This window comes from Necator americanus, chromosome I (genome assembly GCF_031761385.1).
Source record: "Necator americanus strain Aroian chromosome I, whole genome shotgun sequence".
NCBI classification, from domain to species: domain Eukaryota; kingdom Metazoa; phylum Nematoda; class Chromadorea; order Rhabditida; family Ancylostomatidae; genus Necator; species Necator americanus.
The window spans coordinates 27,873,875-27,891,400 of record NC_087371.1 but is presented as its reverse complement, the minus strand read 5'-3'; the positions used below and the strand labels follow the sequence as shown (position 1 = coordinate 27,891,400).

At 39.9% G+C, this 17,526-nt stretch overlaps 2 protein-coding genes across 4 annotated transcripts; both read right to left on the bottom strand.

Annotated features, from left to right (window-relative positions):
• Positions 1-678: 678 nt before the first annotated feature.
• On the bottom strand, positions 679-12,264 carry RB195_007079 (uncharacterized protein; the record flags this gene model as incomplete). 3 transcript variants are annotated; one of them, XM_064180509.1, is made up of 13 exons in its annotated part: positions 679-858; positions 914-1,072; positions 1,182-1,253; positions 1,562-1,663; positions 2,724-2,828; positions 2,882-3,004; positions 3,068-3,235; positions 7,552-7,681; positions 7,744-7,867; positions 8,488-8,627; positions 9,998-10,148; positions 11,949-12,110; positions 12,192-12,264. In XM_064180509.1, 13 exons carry the CDS (start codon positions 12,262-12,264, stop codon positions 679-681), a joined length of 1,689 nt encoding a protein of 562 aa, XP_064037374.1. The 3 variants fall into 3 exon arrangements, with proteins under 3 accessions (XP_064037374.1, XP_064037376.1, XP_064037375.1); XM_064180511.1 differs by lacking the exons at positions 8,488-8,627; positions 9,998-10,148; positions 11,949-12,110; positions 12,192-12,264 and having other exon boundaries at positions 7,744-7,811; XM_064180510.1 differs by lacking the exons at positions 679-858; positions 914-1,072; positions 1,182-1,253; ... (5 more) ...; positions 7,744-7,867; positions 8,488-8,627 and having other exon boundaries at positions 9,964-10,148.
• A 1,256-nt stretch (positions 12,265-13,520) lies between these two features.
• RB195_007078 (uncharacterized protein) lies at positions 13,521-16,478 on the bottom strand (the record flags this gene model as incomplete). The annotated part of the gene is made up of 10 exons (XM_064180508.1): positions 13,521-13,640; positions 14,608-14,774; positions 14,918-15,058; positions 15,155-15,310; positions 15,380-15,514; positions 15,643-15,736; positions 15,791-15,889; positions 15,947-16,066; positions 16,139-16,276; positions 16,356-16,478. The coding sequence occupies 10 exons, from the start codon at positions 16,476-16,478 to the stop codon at positions 13,521-13,523; spliced, it is 1,293 nt and encodes a 430-aa protein (XP_064037373.1).
• Between the last annotated feature and the right edge of the window lie 1,048 nt (positions 16,479-17,526).

The window sequence follows — 17,526 nt, the reverse complement described above, 5'->3', positions numbered from 1 at the left end:
TGGTATCAGAAGCAATTTTCTTCGAATATGGCCATGAGGTAATTCTAATTACCGTGCAGACTCATAGCAAAAGCGCAAGATTTATTTCTAAAAAAACAAAGCAAAAAAGAGTTCCACAAGTCTGTTGGTGCTGCGCGTCGAAACGAAACAGTAAATTTGGCAACTGCGTGACATTTGAAGATATTTCCACTAAATTTATTGTTGGAATCATTTCGCGAATAAATAGGGTTAGGGGTCTAAGTCATGAGTATGGTCGCGATCACGAAAAATTTCCCCAAATTACCGTGGAAAATGACCATGTCGTTTTCCTGGGTAATTTGGGGAAATTCCTCCTTACGAGGCATTTAACGCGTCACGCATGCAAGAGCAGAGATACGCGCCGCGTCTGCGACTGAGCGGACAACCAACGGGATTCTGACGTTGCCTTTCGCTCTCGTTGGCGTAGGCGGTGCCAGACCATGCACCACGTTGTTAGCTGCACCGTTGGAGGATTCGTTACGACACGCCTTTTCTCACACCGTTTTCCATGGGAATTTCGGGGCAGTTGGACACGATTGCATTCTTATTCGCAAACCAAACTTATCCATTCCTGGAGAGATCCTGACACCATCACCGTAGTATGTTCCTTTTAAAGACTACAGTAAGATATTTGCATTTCTGCTTCAACTTAAATAAAACTCAACTTGCTGACAATGGCCAAAGAAAGCTTGTCAAAGCAGAAGATGGTTTCTGGCTAGGCTGCCGCATCAACATGGAAATTCCTATCTGAAGGAATGGATCAGTGAAATCCACCACTTCCAGACGTCTTGCCGTCACGGTTATCGGTCCAACAGCCATATCCGCCTCCTCAATCACTTCCTTGGTTATGATATCACGATACATAGATAAAACCAGGCCGCAACGCAAAATTCACCCCTCTCAAAATTTCCCCAATCATTCCATCCCATTCGCTTCCATTGCTGGATGTTGGTTCACCATATTTCCCATCTTTTACTATCGAAATTTCATAGGATATATGTAACGAAGAAGCAAGTCGGTCCAGTAGGTCCACGCAGAAGCCCTCATAAGTGACCTGCAAGAAACCTGTTTTGAAAGTAGGTGACGGTAGTCATTTGGGAGATAAGTATTTTCGAAAAAGTTTTTGTCATAATTTATTTATTTGATAATTCATGCCTGCTTACTTTTCCGCTTGGTAGGATCTTTAACATCACGTATGGTCGTTCTGCAATAGTAGAAACTCGAAGGACGCGAGCCTAAAAGAATGGTCCAATTTCTACGACTGAAGTTCTGAGGGGACGACGAAAGAGGCTCCCTCTATCCAGGACCCACAACTGTTCTTCCCAGGACCGAGGGCACAAAACATTTTTGGCGAACATGATCGCGTTGTACTCAAGAACCTCTCGTAGACCCCACGTTCAGGTCCTGTGACGAAGTTCTTCGGGAGCCTCTTTCTACGCTCCCAAACATCTAGATCACATGGGTGGAGAGAGAATAATCTCCTTCGATCCTACGCCCTTTCTACTCTATCGACACTTATTCCATTCTGAATCCATGAACGAACCTGATGCCTTCTATTGGCATCATACTCTTGTGTTCCAGGTATAGTCGCCGCTCTCATTGAGAGTTGTTTCGTGCCGCTGCTGTCCGATGACCACGATCCGGTCTTAAAGTGCTAAATTAGCGTCTATTTCTTCAAAACCAGGGAAATTTTCGATGTGGGATCCTCTCTACCATGAGGTAGATTTCAGTTTGCAAGTGTCACAGCGAGAACTCAAATCAATCTCTACAAATCAGGAATGGGGAGCGTAAAGTGTAAATCAATTTATTTATCAACTCCGCCGCTCCTTACGCCCTGAGCCCACAGAATTGTACAGTAATTTCACAGCTAATCTACTAGATTGATAAGAAAGCCGCGATAGCATTGTAATCTATTTCTTCATATCTTTTTTAATCAAACTTACAATGGAAATCAATCAACAATAAATATAATCGCCATTGTTAGTCACTACAGTGCTCCATGTAGGGTAGGCGATCCTCATTCCCCAGAATTGGAGGAGCTGGAGTCGAAAAAGTCGGCGACCGCTCGACTAATGTCACCGAACTTGTTGAAAGTTTTCTTAGCCACGGAAGCCTTAAAGGCATCACTCCACGAATGTGAGGTGGTATTCGTCTACGGGATAGTAAACTATGGAGAAGGGGTGATTCCGTCCATTTCATCCTAACTGCCGTAAAAAACGGCCCGGATGATACGGGTTTGCGCTACTTTCTACAACGAGTTCGATTGGAGCGCGCCAGCCTGGTGCACGCGCCGGATCTTCCGGACCGTTTTTTACGGCAATTAGGAAGAAATGGACGGGATCACTCCCCTCTCCATAATCTACTATCCCGTGCACGAATAGTCCACCTGAAATCCGTACCACCTCAGATTGGGGTGATGCCTTTAAGGAAGGGTACCCGACTGTGTACACATTTTGCTGAGAAACTCTAAATAAACTGTTCTACAATTAATACGGAGGTAGACCACAGGTCATAATGATATATAATAGATATGGGTATCGATTAAGAACCGAAAGTTCTTTTTTTTCAGAAAAAGGGCCCTGCAAGACAAGACAAGCTGGGACATTTGAAAACTATGCCTGGAATCCTCGTATGAGTGCAAGTAGCCAAACCTGGGAAATTTTTCTATATGTTGCATGTAATTATTCATTGGATAGGACACCCACATTTAACGGAGTTCCATTCATTCCCAGTTCCCATATCTGAAGCTCATTTTCTTGTCGTTCTCCTTTGGGATCAAACGATAGAAGACCAGTCAATCCACGGACGGGCTTAAATAAGCGAATATACAATATTCCAGAACTTTTTCTCAAGCTTCAAGTACCTGTACACGTATAATTTCGTCACTGTTAATCATAAAAGTTGTCTTGCATGAACGCTTCCTCCGTTGAGGTTGGCTAATATGGCAAGAAGTAAGCAATGCATCAAAAATGTAGGCGAAATCTTTCTGGAACAATTCCTTATCAACAATCACAAGCACAACCAGCAGGGATTACGGTTAACTGCCTACAAAAGGCGTTATCTTTGGTTCCCGTAGATTGCGTAGCCAACGTTGATAGAGCTCTTTGATCTCTGCGCGATTGTGAAGAAACGGATCGATATCCCCCTTCCATATGGATATAAGCGACAGTCGCATAGTATTATGTACGTATTGTTCAAGATAAGTATCCAAGTTATCCTAAATCCTTTCTATAAACACTAGTCTATAAGAGAACTAGGGTAAAGTGTAGTTGTGGCACTGCTCAACACTGCTCTAATTGAAGTGTACTTTTGAGCGCAAAAACATCCGTAGAGCACAAAAACTGTGCTTAAAGGCATCACACCACGAGTCTGAGGTGGTGTAGATTTCAGGTGGAATATTCGTAAACGGGATGGGAGACTATGGAGAGGAGGGTGATTCTGTCCATTTCTTCCTAATTGCCGTAAAAAACGGCCCGGAAGATGCGGCGCCGCACACGGCTGACGCGTTCCAGTCGAACTCCCTATAGAAAATAGTGCGCCAGAACGCCTGAAGCCGTATCTTCTGGGCCTTTTTCCGGTTTTTTGCGGCAATTAGGAAGAAATGGATGGAATCACCCCCCTCTCCATAGTCTCCCATTCCGTATGCGAATACTCCACCTGAAATCCGTACCACCTCAGATTCGTGGAGTGATGCCTTTAAGGGCAGTATACCATGAACCTGGCGCAGGGTCAAGCGTGTGTTGAGGATTTCTCAACAGGGGGTCGTAAGAGGGGTGTCGGATCAGGAGGGGGGGGGGATCGTAAGAGGGGGTCGGAAAACTAGGAAAAAATTTAAGTAGGGGTCGGAAAATCAGAAAAAAATCAAAGGAGCAAAGAGAAAAGGAAGACGGGGTTGGCGTTTTCAAACAAACACATATTAAGGTGTACAAAATGAAGTGTAATTTAGGTATGCGACATTCAGCAGAAAAGCAGGAGTGAAAACTGTTTCTTTTCAGACGTAGTGCTGAAACTTGAAGGATGATCAGCAGTAAATAGCATGTTTTTATCGCACATCAGAAGATATTCAAAACTGAAACGTATTCTAACGCTTTTTTTCAGGTCCCGATATCTGCGACTAAAAAATAGAAGAGTTGTCTCAAAGAAGAAAAAACGTCAATGATGCATATTCAGTACTTGTGTTTTAATATAAAAATTGTTTAATATAAAAATAAATGATATAGAATAAGTAATTTTTTCTAGTATTCGAATAAACAATTGAAGAAGACTCGCGGTTGCAGTTTAGGAAGACTATTGTAGCATAAAAAGTTAGGATAAAAAGAGGGTACACAAACCAAAAAATGATTTTTAAAAAATTTATTCTTCATAGTTCTGGTAATGAAACTACTGCCCTTTTTGAGTCAATCTTGAAGATGGACGACTTAGCATTTTTTGCTGCTCTAACTGATGCTTGATGACGTCGGAGTCGCTTCGGTGGCACAAACCAAAACAATTGAAATCTTGAATAAATGTGATGCATAATAAATAAAGTGACAATGTTGTGATGTGATAAAATAGGAAACCAATTATTTTAAATGCAATTAACTACCTGAAGGTTTTTGTTCTTTCAAAAAATCGACTTGTTGTCAAACCCATCAAGTCTAAGCACTACAAAATTACAGTTCTACAAAACAAAATTACAAAATTATAGTTTACTTCAAAATTGTGTGTTACTACTTTATATGAGAGAAATGAAACTAACCAGAGGTGACTTCGTATTGAGTACTAAGAGACAATAAGAAGCAATCTTCATTTCCTTCATAGCTTGCACATTATTTCGGCACTCTTCCGTCACAGCCAATTCAATATATTGAAGATCCGCAGTTGTACGGGAACGCAGCGTCGAAAATTCGCTTAGGAACGGATGACAAACGAGATCTTCAGAAGCTAACAGAAGTGTAAGAGTAAAGTTTAAGTAAAAGTAGAAGCATAGCTGCAATGAAAAGCAAGTACGCTGGCTCAAGTTGGTAAGTATAGTGCAGACTAATTTATGCGCGATTACAAAGACTTCGATAAGGACATCTGTTAATTGGCCATTACACGCTCTGTTGAAATAGGGCTGATGCTGGTGATCCAACAACATTGGATAGCTAAAGAGATGCCGCGCTCTTTTTATTGTGATGGTCAGGGATCTTACTTTCAGTAAAGCAATTCTGATGCTGCTACTGAGCGAAAAAAAGATATCTACAGGCGCAATTAGGGTTAACATTAGTACAAAGTAGGCTCCACGTGTTTCTGAATATCTACGCTCAAAGTGAATTTTATGCAATAAAGCTGGCTGCGATCTGTAGAGAGAGATTTCTTTTATATTTCTACAAAGTTTGGTGCCTCTAGCTTTCCTAGTCTTTTTGAAACCTAGTTGAGAAAAATCCCAATTTTCCCAATTTTGCCTCAAATTTTCGAGTTTTTCTCAACTAGCTCTTGAGAGAACCAGAACACCTACAGAGGCCAAAATTTGCAGTCAAGGGTTTTCCTTGGTGCTCTATCCAAATATGGAGTCGAATGTTTCAACGAAGCTACCGTATCCAACGGGAAAAAGAGCGAAATCTCAGATTTTCGGCAACGCGTCAAAATCTGTGTGACTTCAAAAAAATTTCGATAACTCTGCTCATAGTTTATAAAAACGAATTCGGTTTGAATTATATTGTAGAGGAAGATTTTTTCTATCACAATTTCTTTTTACTTTTTCACAGGTAGTTTTCGTCTCTAAAAAAGCTAGTTGAGAAAAAGTTGAGAAAAATGCCAAATTTCAAATTTTTTCTCAACTAGGTTTCAAAAAAACCAGAGGGTCCCTGCAAAAGAATTTTTAACCATTTTGTAGCGCAATACTTTGTCTGCACAATGCAGCCAGCTTTATCTTCTCACTTCTCTTCGTTAGTGAGTTATTCATGTTTATTTCAAAGTAACAAAATCCGATCTGTCCAGCAGTAACTTCCAATTAAGACCTGGTTTTAATCGTTAAAATAACCTCTACATAACACTTGTATGTGGCAAACAGTGCTTTAAATACAATTTCAAAAAATTGCCTATGAAATGCTCTCCTTAGTGATTTTTTTTCGGTTTTGCAAAAATCTAGATTCCGGCGGGGATCGAACTCTTATGCCTTCATTTCCATTGTCGATGAGTAAAATTGTTTGCTAATAGTTGGAAATAGTGCGAAAATTGTTCTAAAAGGTGTTCCCCTTCTTTTCCAGCTGTTTTTTCGCTTTGCAAAAATAATGGTTCCGGCGGGGATCGAACTTTTGTTTATTGTTTAAAACTTTTATTTTTCTTGATCTTCTTCCATCTGGCACACGTCATGCGGCATCTTGAACATATAATTAACATGAACGTATAATTTCTAGTTATCATTTATTCCATTAACATCGCTCCATTACAATATGTATTTTGTTTTACTTGTAGCATTACTATTTTTTAAAATAATTTATTATTTGTTTATTACATCGTATTATTTTAGTTTATTTATTAGGTGTTTATTTGTTTTTCAAATTTTTTTGTTATACCCAAATTTTGATTGCTGTGTGGGCAGCTATACTTGTATGCTGGTAGGAACGAGATGAGGGGGTCGTTTTTGGGAGGGTCTGCGAAGGGGGGGGGGGGGGGGTCTTTTTTAGGAGGGATTTTTCCCAACTATACGCTTGACCCTGATCTGGCGTGTTATGGAATTCTCAAAGAAAGCTTCCATACGGGGTCCTAGATCATGGAAAACCACGTGGTCCCATCTCCCGATGATCGTCGTAAGAAACAGCATGGGAACTGGTTTAGAGCGCGCCGTTATGTACACGTTCCGTCTCTCTCAGCAATCCTTTCATTAGTTCAACTTGGATAGGGTGGTGAGGAGAAGTCATTGATCCTCGAAGGTTCGCTCATTGATGTGGCGCGTGCGCAAGCGTGTTGTGTTTTTTTCACGACGCGTTGCAATGCAAACCATCGTGAAAAAAACGCCGGCTTCCTGGTCGTTTTTTACAGCGACTACAGCGAGTCGAACGGAACCATCCGGTTTTTTCATGGTGTGCTGCCTTTAGAAGATAAATCGTTTTCCCTTTTGAAATCAACTTGAAAAGGCAACAGTTTCAGATCACTAGAGGTGAATGGCTGAGTCAGTCAGATCCATGAAACCTAAGCATTAGTCCTAGAGGATACATAATATGTAAGCCAAATCTACTAAAAGAAGAAAGGAAGGTATAGCTGAAACTACCTATGTTTTAACTTTAGCAAACTGTCCACACACGCTCACTGGGAGTGGATTGCTGAGTTATATTATGAATTACTTCCAACAAAACCGAAAACGGTCTAAGAGTTGGCTTCTCCGCAATTCGCGTTTGACAGCTGAGAATGACTTCTGGGCCCCAGGGGCGATTTTTTGCGCTCCAAGCTCCAAGGTCGGGCACAGTTCAACTAGAGCAGTGTTGGGTGTCCCACCACTCCCCCTCTTCCTACATTTTATCCGAGTACCATTCGATGATAAAAGTCTCTATCGAAATTAATCGAACTTACCAGACTGGTGACCACGAACCAATTATGGATACTTATCATTCCTAGCTTGAGAGCAGCATCAAGAAATCGTAGCGTACTGTTGGGATTCATGTCAATAACCACCTTATTTCTATTCACCCAACAGAAACTCCTAAAAATTTCAGTTACAGCAAGAAATTCCTAGAATTTTTCTTTACTAAATATCAAACTGACCAATCACAAATCCCTCTTAGGGCCAGCGCAGCTTTCATCAATCCGTGTTCGGTGGAATCATCAACCATCAGTAATGAAGGGGTTACGAAGATACGCGACAGAATCGGGGTTAATTGTCTTGGAGCTGATAATAAGACTGTTTTTACTGTCAATACCAATCACATTTATTAAATTTTGTCATATATAATAGCAATATGATCGTTAGCGTTAAGTTGGATAAATACTCTTACCGACAAGAAAATTATACTGAAACAAGTATTATCGTTGGCGTAGTACTTGAAACGTTCTCACGTCTTGGAATCTCGGCATAAATCTATGTTTTTCTACCAGAACGACTACGAAGTTTTCAGGAAGGAACCTTCATTAGCCTGACGTTTTGGCCTTTTTGCCGCGTTCGAAGGCCCAAATAGAGGTTGATTGGAACGGCCTCACGCTTATTCCCGTCGAATAACTGATAAAACCAATTCGGAGACATAGACATGAGGCCCACAACGGAAACGACCACGATGTGAAATGCGCTGTACCTGCTTACGAAACAGAAACATCCGCAACGAAGATGTTGGAGGCGTTTTGGATTCTTAAAAGAAACCCTTCAATGAATAATAGGAATGAATGCCTGTCGATAACGAATGAGTTCTTGCCATTTGTACCGCTCTGTGAGCTATAACTGCCTGATATTGTGTGTGTGTAGATCAAATAATCTATATCGTCGTTGGTGATCCACATACAGCAATACATACTCACTCGCTGGTACACTTAGCCAGTGACGAGTGCGTGCTACTAGCCGCCCTACATCCGGTGGCACACTACGTAATACTGTAAGATTAATTTCAATGCATATGGGTCCCGTTTTCACTGAACTTTCCTTGAACGATTGTCGAAACCTACATAGGATAGTGCGGAACTTGACGGAATAAACGTGAGCCTCTTCTAATCGACATCCATTTAGCTATCAGAAGACGGCTAAAAGAGCGAAACCTCAGCAAATAAAGGTCCCATCTAAAAACCTCCTGGACACACTAATAGAAACACATCGTTGACTACTATGACTAAATACGCTAGGCACATGGATCTTTCTTGTGAGCATAACAAAAGAGTTCACTGGTGCGGACTATCTGATTAATTGCTTTCAAGGATAATAGGGCGAATGAACGAAATTTGAAATGTTTGACATTAAAACAATGAACGCGAATTAACGCTAAGTCTATCAGCTTATTACCTTCTAATTACGGTATTGAAGATGATGAGTGAAGGATTTGAAGACATATACATATAATACAATAAGAAAGAAGACTAATTAAGTTTCAGGAAAGTATGTACTGAAGTATGAGTTCAAGCCTAAGCATATCAAACGTGATCTACGTGGTGGCGAAAGAATTCCAGGAGATTTATTTCTGTACTGTAGTAGTTTTCTCCAATTTTTTTTTCATTGCGAAACGTATGTCATCGCGGAGTTAGCATAAACCAGCGCTGGCTCTTTACGGAGTCCTTGAAATTTTAAAAAAAATCTCCATAGGTATTTCTTTGAGAAACCATATAAATTGATAATTATTTTCTATTCAAAACTGATTCAAGTCTAGTCGGACTCAAACAGTTTTGTTCCCATTTTTCTAGCTTTGCTTAAAGTTGCTTTCAAGAAAATGTGCATTTTTCTGCTCTTGCTGCATCTGTTCATTGTCTGTCTTCAAATCATCTTGAATGAAACACCACTAGAAACAAAAGAGCTTCGAACGTTTCCTCCGGATCATAAATTCATAGACTTACGTTAAATCAAAGATGCATACTATTTTGATCTAAAATTAGCAAAAATTCAAGTCAGCGTAAACAACCAAAAACATTACCTTGATGAGGAAGAAATACTCTTTCAAATAAAATGTTACATAGCGCTAAACTCTTTTTTTCTGTGCACAAGTTTAAATTCCAAAAAAAACTCTATTACTTATGCATCCACCTAGTGATGTAATGCTGTTTTTTTTTCTGGAATTAGAAAATTGGAAAAATAAGAACCATCAACCTCTTAGGTGATCCAACAGCTACGGATCACCTGTGTTTGTTAAATCAGATCAAGGAAAACAGTACCATCTTTGTTTGTGTATACAAAAGTGAAGTAATCCCATTTCCAATGTAGAAGCAGCTTATCCAGAAGCGTAGTAAAATGTGATGTGGGAAAAAGATTAATTGTTGCGGATCCATATCTGGAATCGGATTTAACTTCGTAATTTAAATGACATCAATAAAATATCCAGCCACCCACGTCTCATCTGCAGTGAAATCTTTGAAAGGATCCCAATGATACTTGATGAAAACTACGTCCAGCTCTCGACAAATCGGTTCGATGAACTGAGCAAATTCTCTTCTTGGAGGTCCGAGAATTATTACTGCACCAGCTTCGATAAGTTCACACACTGAACGACAAGATAGGCGGCAGTAAAATTTTCACACTTCAAAAATAAAGCACGCATCAAAGGCAGCGACCATGAAATTTTCCAATGTTGTGGAATTTTCTAGAAAAACACTAGTCGGATTACCCAGTGAACGAGATTACACTGACAACACTGGCAGTTCATGCAACAAAAAATTTATATTGCTTTTCCCATGTACAATTGTATTGAATTATTGTTCCTTGAATTAATATATAGGTTCAGAACGTACAATAATGCGCAAGAATTCTCTAAGAACAGCGGTGTCTTCGTAGATGTCTTCGTCGTTCACCGTCGCCAGTTTTTAACTTCTCAAACGATGAATATTTGAAAACAGGAAAATATTACCAGGTATCTCTTTCACAGCTTTTCTCAAAAAATATGTAGAAAATTCTTTTCAAAAGATGAATGTCACCCAGATGACGGTTTTTATTTTCTGGTTTTTTTTTATCACCCCTATTTATATTTTTATTATACTTCTCTACAGCAAAGGCAAAGCGGAAAATAAGAAATGGGTGGTAGTTCAACATTTTTTCGATGGATAATTACAAAATAGTAAAGAAAAGATTATTTCTTGTGAAATAACTTAACGTAACCTTATTTTACTATTTTGGGGAGGATTTTGAGTGAAAAGAGTCATACAAAACACAAGTTTTGTAGAACTTCATAGTTATTACGTTTGTCATAAATACCTACAAAACTGAGGATTTATATAACATAAAAGGTCACTTAATAAATGCTATTATATTAAAATTCACATTCTCTTACTGTTAATTCTCAACAGCGCCAAGTACTTTTCCATTTTCTGCTCTTATTTTGTTTATGTTTTCTTTTGTTGATGTTTTCGGAGTTTGAGCTCTGACCAGGATCCACACCAATCCACCACATGTAGAAAAATCAAGCGAATCTTTGAGGTAACACATGATCGACAGGAAATTCGCAAACAACCTAAAAGTTCAAAAGAAACACCTTGTGATCTACGGTGTTTTTGAGTTCACTGATTCACAGAGCATCCGTGGATGATAATAGATACTCAGAATTAAGTCTCTTTTTGGGCACAAAATTTTTGCGACATCCACGAGACTTAATCTGCTGTAATTTTATATACGCTATTCAAATAGATTTGTTCCGGAATCCTCTATTGGAAGAATATAATTTTCAAGTTCTTTTCGATGTCGACCCCTTTTTAGAAGGGATTTCAATGTGAAGCATATTTCTAAAAGCAATTAGATGAGAACTATGTGCTAGTATCTTTTATTTTTCAAACACTCACCATTTAAAGGATTCAAAAAAGACAAAAAAAAACTGAATATGCTATCTGAGGACATGACATTTTTACAAAGTTCAGTTTACAAGTATTACAACAAAGACACAAAACATCGCCAGCAAGCTCAGGAAGCAGAGACACTCGAGGCATCAGTTTACTCAACGAAGCAACTCTTTACGTCCATGGGACTGATTATATATTATTATTATTATTATATGAAACTCTTCAAAACGGATTAGCGATGGAATCAAACAATTAGACACTTTTTTACATCCGCACGAGTAACGAAAATCACTTCAGACATCTCTTCAATACTAAGGGTGTAAAGAGCTGCCTCGTTGCATAAACTGAGGCCTCTGCCACTTCTGAATCACTTGATCCCTGAACTTTGGGTGTTTGGGTGTTCTTTCGTAGTTTTCTATAGTGGTGCCATTCTCGTGAACTACGTTCCAAACCCTATCTGCTGGCGGAAAAATCCTAATATTTGATGTTTTCCCAAACACCGCCTTTAAGCAAACCTTTTCCTCTTATTTGTTCGTGGTCCGAGTAGTTAACGTAACGAAAAATTGAATGGAATCCGCAATCCGGGTATGCTGTTAGAATACGATCGTTAAATGCACTTTCAATGAAATTAATAGCTTCACGAATATAATCGTGGATATGTTCTTCCAGAAGAATACCTGAAGTATGACACTAAGGAACATGATTTTCTTGAAATGTACGAAAAGGTTATTCTTACGAATGCAAATGATTCTACATACCTATGTGAGTATTCCTCGAACAATGAATGATATTAGGGAAGAAGAAGAACATGCCCAATGGCCAATATTTCATCTGAATTACTGACGACTCCAAATCCAACCTTCATCTCGTCTAATGGCCTAATTAGAAGCAATCATCGTGCTGAGTGCTAGGCATGGCAGCCAGGATCCTCGCAAAGACTTCCATAGAACATGCTGTGGCAATTTATGTGCATAGCAGTCTCCTACCATTTGTCGATCGGCTAGAACCCCATTCTTCGAAAAACTGAATTTTTGACAAATCTGGGCACTATTCGGTTATTTTCTGTCGAATATATGTAGTTCGTGCAATCACGACCTGTTTCTAATAAACTGCCTTTCCTGGTTGAGCTCATCTATTCAGATTAATCCCTTCCCTTCTAGTAGCATTATTCTCCACTTAAATTTAGGAAATTCAACCCCTTTACTGCGCATTTACAGCACGTAACATTCTATCATTACACTATTTATTCTATCGTTAGCGAATGTGGCGCAATTGGTAAGAAGTTCTACTGTGACAGTACGGTCAAGAGTTCGAAAACGCCCCGGTCTTTCATCTCTTCGGTGCCGACAAATTGGTCGGGGATGATAAAAACACTGGCTTTATAGATCGAGTCGCACTCGCAAGACATTGTACGAGCTAGACATGCGTTCGAAAGCCTCAAACGATTCTGAATTGAAGTGAATGCCGTGTCGCATCCAAGCGAATTGATTGACGCCAGACACTTTTACACACTTTATTATTCTATCCACACAAGCACAGAACAATGCAATTTATTATCTCGTATATACAAAAAAATTTGCATCGTATCAAACATCAAATATACATGAAGAACTCTATGACTTCATTCTTTAAGAAGAAAAGGTGACTAACCAATAACCGGAGTTGACCCGTTTTCATAGTTTTGCCTCCGCGCTACGTTTGATAAAAGATAGAGATTCTGCACCGCAGATTGAGGTTCTTCAAATGCGGACCACCGCGAAAAGCGATACGCAACGAGCCAATGTCACACATTCGATATATCGCGCAATAAAAAATGTAAGGGGGCTCCGCTTGCGTCCCTTGTTGTGATAACTCGCCCATTTCGTTTCGCTTAACTGAATTCGTATCCTTCATCATCGGAGACGGCTTGGCAAAGCTATGAAAACGCTTTTACGCATCCGTTTAGAAGAGTTTAAGACCGTGTCCTGGTAACCGTGAATAAAAGAACGCTAACAGCGTGCGACTAACAAAAAGTGAACTCAACAGTATTGATAGATTCTAAAGAGTTGAATAGAATTCACGATCTTAGAATGAATTGCACTCTTAATTTAATGCTGAGTCCATTGAATACTTTTCAGATCAATACCCTCCTGTACCATTTCCCATAACGGGCTTAAATCGCGTAATCGTTTAACCTCTTTCACACATAGATCGATCGTATGTTGTACCTTCAAAAATGTAAATTAATATTTGTAAAGGACATGGCTAACATCTTTTTGTATTCAGGAAAAAAAAAACCTGCAATTCCGACCACACCCTGAAAGGAGTTGAGCCCGTTAGTATCGAAGAAATAAAACGTACCCACAGATAAACGAGAAGCATTTTCCAGTATAGAAGAGGAAATGATGTTCCACATCAAATCTTATTGTCAACTTAGTGTTTATTGCTGTTCAATTAGGTGTAAACGACAGATGATCAATGTAGCATCAATTATGACACATTAAGTGCAGATCTCACTGTTTCCACATAGGCTAGTCAATTTCTCAGAAACTAATCTGGTGTTCTCTTTTTGCATGGAATCTACGAATCTTTGGTGTTGTATTGTAACAACACATATAATAGAGTCAAAACGACATGAAGCACGTGCGCAACTGCGTATACGGCTTCGTTCGAGGTGGTGCGGTGGAGCGTAGCAAATAGGTTCGCAGTGAAACCCTTGCTGGCACCATTCATCGCTGCAGTTCGCGACGGTTCCAACTCGGTCCCAACTGCTGCCTCCGCGCGTCGTTTCGAGCGTGTACGCAAATGCACCGCAACTACACTCGTGTTTCATGTCGTTTTGACCCGACTGTACTTTGTTATTATGGATGTTTTACACGCAGCATAAAAACAAGATGATAACAAAAAGAGTGACCGGAAATTTCCAAAAAAAAAAACTCTTCCTGCAAAAGAAAAATGCAGACGAACTGAGGCGTTGTAATCTAGTTCCGAGTAATTTTATACGAAGGGAAATAGAAACATTTCCGAACAGTTTGATTTCACTCCACCAGTAATCAGAACTCTATTTCGCTCAACCAAACTTCAAAAGAAATCTGAATTCCCTCACTTTTTGCCCATCAGTTTGAGCGTACAAGAACAGCAACACAAACAACCTTCTGAAAAATTCTACCAGACATTAGCTGGGTTTTTCCTCACCTCCTCTTCTGTAGTGAACCGACCAATGCCAAATCGGATAGATGAGTGCGCCAAGTCCTCCCCAGTACCGATTGCGCGCAAAACATATGAAGGTTCCAAGGATGCAGAAGTGCATGCACTTCCGGAAGACAGGGCAACACTTTTTAGAGCCATTAGCAGAGATTCTCCTAGAATACAAAACTCGAGAAGAACGGACAGAGAAGAACAAAAAAAAAGCTCTCTGCACTGAAGAAAAACAAAGATGCACATGTATAAAATTGGAAATAGTTTCGAATTCAAACAGAGCTAAAGACTGGTGGAGAAGATTTACCCTCAACATAAGCGAAGGAAAGATTTACACATCCTGGATAAGCATGTGCAGGGTCTCCATTTCGAATTATGTCGCTGCATTTTGACTGTATGCCATTTATCAGCATCTCCGAAAGGCGTTGCACATGGGCTGCATCCATTTCTAAAATCAACAACATAAAAATGAGATAAAACTATTGAGTAGTGCTGTAATAGTATATTTGGAAGAAAAAATCCAGAGAACGTCGCATAATCCCACCCATTTCTTCGTTTGCGATTCGGCATGCTTCTCCCAAACCAACGCAAAGCGGGGTTGGCAACGTGCCAGATCGAATACCACGCTCTTGTCCTCCTCCACTCATCTGAGCCTCAAGCCGAACACGAGGTCGGCGACGAACATAGATTGCCCCAACACCTGGGATCCAACGCAATCAACTTCAATTATAGGTACATAGCGCAAAAGTACACGTAATAAAGACATTACCTTTTGGACCATAAATTTTATGGCCTGAAATAGACATCACATCGACTTTCAGATCATTTACATCGAGTGGAATTTTCCCAACAGCCTGAGCAGCGTCAGTATGAAAAGTCACCTTTCTAGCACGGCAAATTTCCCCTGAAATACTAGATTTTCGGATGCAGAAACTTCAAACGATCAAAGATTAAAACAGTGATCTAAAAAATCAAAGTTCAAGAAGATCTCCAGAGCAAATATCGTCGAGACTTTAAAAGAAATGCAAGTACCAATTTCCTTTATAGGTTGGATCACTCCAATTTCATTGTTCACTGACATAATCGACACCAAACAAGTTTCTGGGGTTATTGCTTTCTCAAGTGCCTAAAAAGAAATTTTTGGTATGCGTTCATTCAACCACACAAACTTATCGATTACCTTCAAGTCAACTCTTCCGCCATGATCTACAGGAAGATATGTGACCTTGAAACCTTCAGTCTCCAATGAACGGCACGAATCCAGCACACATTTATGCTCCTGTAAACACAAGATATGATAACGATTTCAGACGTATTGTTATTCGTAAATTACTACCGTTTGCAAAGTGACAACGTGATTCTTCCCAGTATGGCGTTGAAACTTCGCTACTCCTTTGATGGCAATATTGTTTGACTCTGTAGCACCAGATGTGAATACGACTTCTCTGGGATCTGCCTGGAAACATTGAATTTTAGAAAATTGGGCGAAAGAAAAAAATAAAGAATACTAAAGCGGTGCAAACGTAACCTTTATGATTGCTGCGACTTGAGTCCGCGCCTTCTCTACTGCCTCTTCTGCTTTCCAACCATATGCGTGAGTTCGTGAATGCGGATTTCCGTAGTCGTTCACCATATATGGCAGCATGGCATCGACCACACGAAGATCCTTATTATTTCACTTATAAGGATGTTAAAATTAGAATTTACAGTTGAATCTACATCTATATCAAGATGTAGTAACTAACCATCGGTGAAGTTGCTTGTACATCAAGATAAATGGGAGAGGGTGCGACGGGATCAACAGCTTGAGTTGCAAGTGGGCGAGCGCACATGCGTGTCAATGAGCTTACGCACCGTCCCGCTAACATTCTGAACTGGATGGTGTAGATAAGAGAAACCAAATCAGCATATGTTTCTGTGACCTACACCATACAAGCGAAAAAGCAATTCAAGGAAATATAAAGATATGTAAATGATAAAAGGACAAAATGACTGGTGTTAATCAATCCGGTAGAGACGCAGTAACGCCTTCGACTTTAGTCGAAATTGTTCGAGGTTTATCAACACAATTATGTTTGTCCAACCAATACTAATCGATATATCAAGTCAGTGTTTTCGCCGTGTGTTTTCGTCGTTGTTCATGGAAGTTCCGAACCGACGACCATGCGGTCGCAGCAGAACCTCTTACAAACTGATCCATTCCACAGTATCTCAAATTCATCATAGATGCGTCAAATATTAAAAACAGAGATTTCCTTTCTCAAACACTTCTTTCTAAGATAACAATCGCCCGCCTAGGGAACTCGCCTGATAACGAGACTTCGTACAAAGAATATGCGATTATCTAATATTTCTTTACTACTGCTAAATGTACTTTGTGTTGTATCACAGTAAACCAAAATCACTAGAACTTTCCTCGATAACTTTTGAAAATGTCTCTAATTGTGCCTTCCACTGAATGCAGCGGGCAACAAAGCAGCCAACAAGCAACAGAAGAAGTTAGACGGATTGATCTAACATTGATGGAGAGCATCCAACGTGATAAATTTGATGCTAAAGCTTCATTATGCATGCATGGGGTACAACATATTGAAATGCGAGAGGTAAAAGGTAGGTAACGTGACCTGACGACCTCTTCACCATCACCCGCTATACTCTTCCGTACTGTTCCCTCCCCCCCCCCCCCCCCCATCTGCTTGAAAGTTGGAATGATCCTAATCTTCGATTCTCTCCATTTGCACTCGTATGCTCCCGAAAATTTGGTGTGAAAAGCCGCAAGAAATCAGTAGCCGTGCTACCACATCTCTGTGAAGCGCTCTAGTCTACATTCCACCGAAATACAGAACCTGACATTACACGGAATCAATGAAATCAGTGAATCAAGCAAAGCATCTTAAAACAGTGACGCTTAAGGAG